This window comes from Denticeps clupeoides, chromosome 13 (assembly GCF_900700375.1).
Source record: "Denticeps clupeoides chromosome 13, fDenClu1.1, whole genome shotgun sequence".
Lineage (NCBI taxonomy): Eukaryota > Metazoa > Chordata > Actinopteri > Clupeiformes > Denticipitidae > Denticeps > Denticeps clupeoides.
The window spans coordinates 19,575,288-19,582,122 of NC_041719.1; the positions used below are offsets into that span (position 1 = coordinate 19,575,288).

The window sequence follows — 6,835 nt, forward strand, 5'->3', positions numbered from 1 at the left end:
AACACATTAAACAAATCTAATATTACATATGTTAAAGATAGCTTTAAATATTTTGTGCAGCAATAATCACAAATAAGTAGGAAGTTTTGGAGTCATTACAGGTTCAGAAATTCTGACAAACCACTGAAGATCTTTATGTTTGGTCTGGGAATTTGGTCTGGGACGATGCTGGATGCTGTGCTCAGTGTTTCCAGATTTTTTTTAATGAGAAATTGTGTGTTGAGAATCTAGTTTTATATACAGTTATATGGGGGGGTTTGCACGTTTTTGGATTTTTTTGTTGCTGAAATAGTCAGGTATGGGGCAACACATATTGATGGGTGCGGGCAGTACTCGAGTTAAGGAGGATGAAAAGGGATGCGATCCCCCCTGAAATGCGATCCCCCCTGAAAACAATCAAATATCATCCCCCTTCTATAACCAACATCCTCCGTTCCATCCTTTGTGCTATAATGAATGCATGGGTCTATATAGGGCCTAATGTGGACGGAATCTCAGAATCCGCTATTAATCGCGGAATTGTGGAGCGCCCAACCAGTTGTGCACAAACTCGGCAAACCCCGCGCAGTTCAGCAAAAAAATCAGCTGATTCAAAACGTGATTTTATTAATAGGGTTCTGGTTCATTATGCCAGTGGGCACAACTTCTTTTGTATTCCAGGTCTCCCCAATGGGGGGCGCCAGAGGGGGTGTTCGCCCAGGGCACCAAACAACAAACAAGCTAGGACTGCCCCAGACTAAGACCTGACTAAGACTGACTAATCATTGGTAGGGTCATTTTGTCATATCTTTGTAGCACTAGCGCTAAAGACGGCAATGCTTACAAAACCTTACACTGAAATGTATTTACGTAGCAAACTGTGAAATGCTAAAGCGATCCGTTCTGGTTTCCTGCCGACAGATGACACTGGGCCTGAACCTTAATTGAGAACCATATCCTGCAGCGTCTATGGTTCTGCTATTGTTCTTATAATAGATTACCAGTCTGTATCATTTGTTGCTCTAACAACAAATAGCCACCATAAAAGAAATGAGTCTGACATATATGGAGGACTAGAGTAACAGTAGCTGCTGCCAGCAATTGCTTTTTCACATGAACTGTCATTGGGTGTCATGCAGCTTTCCGGTCTTTGAACAAAAGTTTTCACAGGTTCATCAATTTAACCGCCAAAAAGAGTGTGAAGGTGAAGCCAATGCCTGATTAAATGGTAAAACAGGCTATAAGTTGGAATTGGGCCACTGTACAGGATAAGGTTTCAGACCAACTTAGTCCAACTTAGTAAAGCAAGTCTGATACATCTACACCACTCAAGACATATTTAGATCAGCATGATGCTGCCAAACCTCTAGGTGTGTGTCTGCCAGGCTGATGCTTGCTGTTGAGGATACGTTCTTCGTTTCATAATTTCACAGTTAAAAATAGAGTTGCTGAAGCTGAGTGGGACTAGAGGACCAGGCTGAAGCTCATCAACCTGTGATGTCACCCTATACATGCCTGTCTCATACCAGTGGGACGTCAAGCCAGGGATCCAGTTGCCTCTCATAGCAACTGCCCCTCACTGAGCTGAAGGCTCAGTCTCAAGACCCTGCCCGGCAGGGCTGTATATATGGACCTAAAAGACCTGTTCACTGTAGCCCACTTCATAAAGACCAGGTGTAAACATGGCTTAAAGGCGGGAGCAACTAAAGAAAAAAATTATGTTTTCTTCGAGGTGGACATCCGGGACTCCAAAACAAGACTGCAGCTGTGCTTCTTGGACAAGGTTAGAAAATGGGTTCTGTTGCTATGTGCATGAAACCTTTTCTGTTTGGGGTCTGAGCCCAGAACTGGTGTCTTGTAGGTAGAGCCAAGTGCAACCATTGGTGAAATCAAGAACCTTGTTTATAAAAATGGTATGTATCAAAATGGCACAGAAAACACAAGGTTACATATGAGTACCAATTTAATGAAATTCCAAATGAGGGTGTGGCATTTATTGATGGGATTTTGCTTCTCTCGTCTTTAAGATGATTACCTGTTCTATTATACAATTACTGAAATGAGCATGCAAAAATACACTCACCCCCCCCAGATCCCAGGCTCTATCCATCTCGACAAGCTTTGAAGCTCCACCCAGGTAAGTGCAGGTAGAATTGGACGTAATATGACATAACAGTAGAAGTATAGATATTTTGTATTAATGCAATAAAATGTAAGATATGGAATTCATGTAAAAGTATAGCAACATCATTAAAGTAATATCACAAATGTTTATGTTTATTTGATTGATCCAATACATGACAGTGTATTGACAGTGCATGACAGCGATGTGTTACATAAGGAGAATGGGTATCCATAGTTTGGACCAATGTCTGCATGAACTGAGAGGTTGTCAGGGCCTGTTTTACTACCAATGACATTAGAACAGCACAACCATCTAGTTTCCACTAAACAATCTCATATCCTCACTTTTTTTCAGAGGGAAAGGCCCTAAATGATGATGACGTTTTGGAGAACCTACCTGTGGGCACCACAGCAACAATATTTTTCGAAGACCTTGGTCCTCAGTTTGGATGGGTGATGGTAGGTCTTCTTTCTTTAACTCAGTGCGGCTCTGTTTTGCTCTGAAGCCATCCTTTTGTCCTCCAGGTGTTTCTGGCTGAGTGCCTTGGCCCTCTCTTCACCTACCTGCTCTTCTATCTCCGCCTGCCCAACATCTATGAGCCCCAGCATGACTACACACGCAGCACCTTTACTGTTGTCAGGTTAGTTAGGAGAACTGTCAATCTGGAATTTTTAATGAACACTTAAGCCCATCTCCTAAACACACCTTTTAATTGCTTCCCAGTTTTGACTGCACGGTGGTCTGTTGATTCGTTGTTTTTGTATTATAAAATGAGTAGTTGCAGCTAAAAATATAAAATCAAATGGCTGAACAAAAACACATCCTCGTGTATGTTTGTTGAACTAAAGTACATTAACAGAGCATGTTGATATAGGTCATACACATTTACATTCAATGTTGTAGCCAAACATCCAAATTTCATATATCCCCTGGTAGTTGTTTATTCACTTAGGTTTAGGTTGGCAAGTAATGGGACACTGCTCTAACTAACCCATTAAATGCTTCAGTCAATAATACTCCCTGTTCTATAGGGATTCGGTGTATACAATATTACAAAACTTGGAGAGGAAGAAAGTGAACTCTGTGTAAAGCTAGAGCACAACACTTTTCCTGTTTCTATCTGCAGGCTGGCTTGCGTATGCCACACACTCCATTACTTCAGGATGTTGGTGGAGACCATCTTCATCCATCGCTTCAGTCATGGAACCATGCCCCTACACAGTATCATGCTGGTACAGCACTGCCCTCGAATATACTTTATTACTGCAAGTTGAATAGTTCAGTAATATATATACATACTGTATTTAATTATGATATATATATTTGTGTGTGTGTGTGTGTGTGTGTATATATACACACAAAAAACATACACAATGCATTACTGTGCTAAAGTCAGGTGTAAAAAGATACTATAAACTAAGAAAAGTAGAAAAAAGTAAATAGTTTATTTTCGTCAATTAAAAGATGCACTGAATGAACAGAACAGAAATCTGAATCAAATCATTTTTTTTTGTAAACACCTTTTGCCTTCAAATCTGTGTAAATTTACGCCTGCAAACAGACCTGATGATTCTGAATCTCAGACACTCGATGATGGTTGTTTTTTTAACAGACAGACTTAACAGACATTTATTTATTTTATTTGAGTCAGAATGAGGGTAGTTTGCAGACAAATCAGTGCCTGCATCGCTGCTTAACATCCAAGATCTTTTATGGAACTGTTTCACTCATGTTTTATTGAATCTTTTACTTTTATTTGTTGATTTGAGTCCTTCACTTGAAAAACAAGCTCAGACTAAATAGTAGAACTTTCATACCACTACAGGCTTAGAGTCACAGAAAGGACCAAAGCTGCCCTTGCATAATCTCTTGTTTCAGATTAACCAATGTGCAAAAGGATTTAATTTATTTTATCCCTGTCCCTATTACCATTGGCCCCCTAGAAACTTAAAGTATTTTTTGTTGATGTGACCTAAATGTTTCTGTAAATTCCTCCCTCTAGCTGTGAAACAATTTGCTCTATAGGGACAATAAACTTGACCTGGATCATGGGAGAGGGGCATTTCTTATTTAGCAACACTTAGATCAAATATTTTTGGGTCTTTCGCTGTCTGCATTAGTGAAGGGAAAAAATGAAAGTGAAGTGATTGTGACTGTGAAACACAGCACAGCACATGGTGCACACAACGAAATGTGTCCACTGCTTTTAACCCATCACCCTTTGTGAGAAGTGGGCAGCCATGAAAGGCACCCGGGGAGCAGTGTGTGGGGACGGAGCTTTGCTCAGTGGCACCTCAGCGGCACCTTGACGGTTCGGGATAACAGGTTCTTTCTTACACTAAAACGCAATCCAGCATGCTCTTTCATGGCAAGGGGATTCACGTATATCCAGAAATATCCACTTTGTTTTGTCTCGCAGATGAAGGATTAACAATAAACTGCAGATATTTGTACACGACAGGATGTTGCTGCATTTACTGATGACATTATGGTGGAAGAAGCTCTGGATGTTGGAATGTCCCCACAGTGAAGACCAACGCAGCAGTTCATTTAATGTAGTAATGAAGGGACAATTCACCAGAATGTATTTTACTGAGGTTCAGACCCAGAAAGCTGGCAAAGATGACCCACGACCTGACAAAAAAAAGGTGTAATTTGCTCTTTCACGGTCAAGAACAGAACCACCTGGATCTCACCACAGCATCCTATTAATGCAGACATGCAATTAATAATAAACAGATGAGACACAAACCATAAAAAAAGGGCTAGCTTAGTCTTTAATATGTATATATTATTTACATGACTACACCAGGTTCATGTTCCACTTATTAATGACTATAGAAGCACATTTAATTTATTAGTAGAATTATTTCATATTTTTATTATGATTGGATAACTCTAAGAGTTATCCTCTTTATTTGTACCATAGTGAAAGTGTTGTCAGGGTTGAAAAGGGGTCGAAAATACAGATTTCTATTTGAAACTGATGATCATTGATTGACCATACAATTGAAATGAAGGCAAAGGATAGTAACACTAAATAATGATTCGACTGAGATTTTCACTTTGCATTTTGTAAATTTTTCTAAATGAACAATTTGTACTGTATATTTACACTTTTTTAAATAGAGGAGGTTTGAACCTGTTTCATATCTACACACAGATCTGCTTATATTACTGGGGATTTGCCGCGTGGCAGGCTTACTACATCAACCACCCTCTGTACACTGTCCCTTGTGAGTAGACCCCAACTCATCATGTCCAGCACACAATAGGTCTGTTGTCCTTCCTCCCTCACCACTGTACTGTTTCAACAGCATATGGGAATCTGCAGGTCCTGTTGGCACTAGTTCTGTTTCTGGTACGATACGGTTCCATACGTGATATTTTCTCACTCAAGATAAACTACAAACATGGTCAAATAAACATATTTTTCTGCAGCTCTGTGAGATTGGAAGCTTTTCAATCAATCTGGTCTTGAACAGGATAAAGTGCAATGGTGGGTTCTTGTCTTTTTTTCAACATTGCATAAACAGTGTCACTGAGGTGCATTTTGAGAGCCAAACTTCATGAAATAGTTCATATTACGAGGCAGTGTTTAGACACGAGATACTGATTCTCATCTGTGATGGCTTTAGGATCCAGACCCGGTGAAATCCCCTATCCCACCAAGAACCCTTTCACCTGGCCATTTTTCTTTGTGTCCTGCCCAAATTACACCTATGAGGTAAGTGACTTAACGTGTTAAACATCATGAGGGATTCTGGATGTGTAAAAGCTACAAGTCAACTGATTTATTTTTTCGTCATGTCCTCAGGCTGGAGTATGGCTGAGTTTTGCAGTGATGACCCAGTGTGTGCCAGGTATGACTGCAATCTTGTTGGCCTGACCTTAACGCATGACCTCTGATGTAGCCTGTGCTCTTGTTCCACAGTGGCATTGTTTGCATTCCTCGGATTCATTCAGATGAGTATCTGGGCCAGACAGAAGCATAAGATGTACATAGAGACATTTGAAGACTACCCTGATCTCAGAACAGCCATAATACCACTGTTCATGTAAGGTTATGAATGGAGAGGATCAAGAGATTATTTTAAAAACACTGCCTGCTTAACAGTGTCAAAAGGATCAGGTGAAAATGACTGCAGCACCATGAAGCTGCATGATGCATCTCAACAGTCTCATAGCTACAATGGCACAAGAGAGAACCTGTTTAGTGTACAAATAAAATGTTTACCGAATGTGAGATTGCTGTTTTATAATTAAAAACGATGTCTATGTTAAGAAGTACAGTCTTAATGCTCCAGTTGTGTGCAGTATAAAATAGTGAGGGTGCAGATGGAAACCAGCTGAATACCCCCTCCATCCCCTTCCTACAGTAGGTATGGTGAGGGACTCTATAATGCAGCTTTAACATTCTGAATTATAGTACCAAATATGACATATTATCCAATCCTGCTGATCCCCAATGAAAGGATTATCCAGCAGATGACCTTAGTGTACAACCTTTAAAATCCAGAATCTTATGTTTATTCGAGCTATATCCAAACTGCCAAGCCAGCCAATGAATCAAGCCAGATCAATAGTTAGTGCTCCATGAGAATCCATTTTTTTTTCCTGTTAAAAGGAAATCCAGCAGTAAAGTGAATCTCCATCTACTGTCTCAGCATGAGCAGGAATCAGGAAGATCAGGAAGCAGCAGCATACCAAATGGAGAAATATCTGAAAACC

At 40.1% G+C, this 6,835-nt stretch overlaps 1 protein-coding gene across 2 annotated transcripts; it reads left to right on the forward strand.

Moving 5' to 3' along the window:
* Positions 1 to 1,548: 1,548 nt before the first annotated feature.
* LOC114801593 (very-long-chain enoyl-CoA reductase-like) lies at positions 1,549 to 6,391 on the forward strand. 2 transcript variants are annotated; one of them, XM_028999650.1, is made up of 12 exons: positions 1,549 to 1,762; positions 1,841 to 1,892; positions 2,072 to 2,116; positions 2,459 to 2,562; positions 2,629 to 2,744; positions 3,231 to 3,336; positions 5,268 to 5,340; positions 5,422 to 5,465; positions 5,546 to 5,603; positions 5,743 to 5,831; positions 5,922 to 5,967; positions 6,019 to 6,391. In XM_028999650.1, exons 1-12 carry the CDS (start codon positions 1,607 to 1,609, stop codon positions 6,072 to 6,074), a joined length of 945 nt encoding a protein of 314 aa, XP_028855483.1. In that variant the 5' UTR covers positions 1,549 to 1,606; the 3' UTR covers positions 6,075 to 6,391. The 2 variants fall into 2 exon arrangements, with proteins under 2 accessions (XP_028855483.1, XP_028855482.1); XM_028999649.1 differs by having other exon boundaries at positions 6,039 to 6,391.
* Positions 6,392 to 6,835: the final 444 nt, after the last annotated feature.

What these genes read in the sequence shown, in the direction of transcription:
- LOC114801593 (XM_028999649.1), top strand. Translation starts at nt 1,607, where the DNA reads ATGGACCTAAAAGACCTGTTCACTGTAGCCCACTTCATAAAGACCAGG. An exon ending in TGGCACTAGTTCTGTTTCTG is followed by an intron (nt 5,466 to 5,545) that starts GTACGATACGGT and finishes ATTTTTCTGCAG; the next exon opens with CTCTGTGAGATTGGAAGCTT. An exon ending in GATGACCCAGTGTGTGCCAG is followed by an intron (nt 5,968 to 6,038) that starts GTATGACTGCAA and finishes CTTGTTCCACAG; the next exon opens with TGGCATTGTTTGCATTCCTC.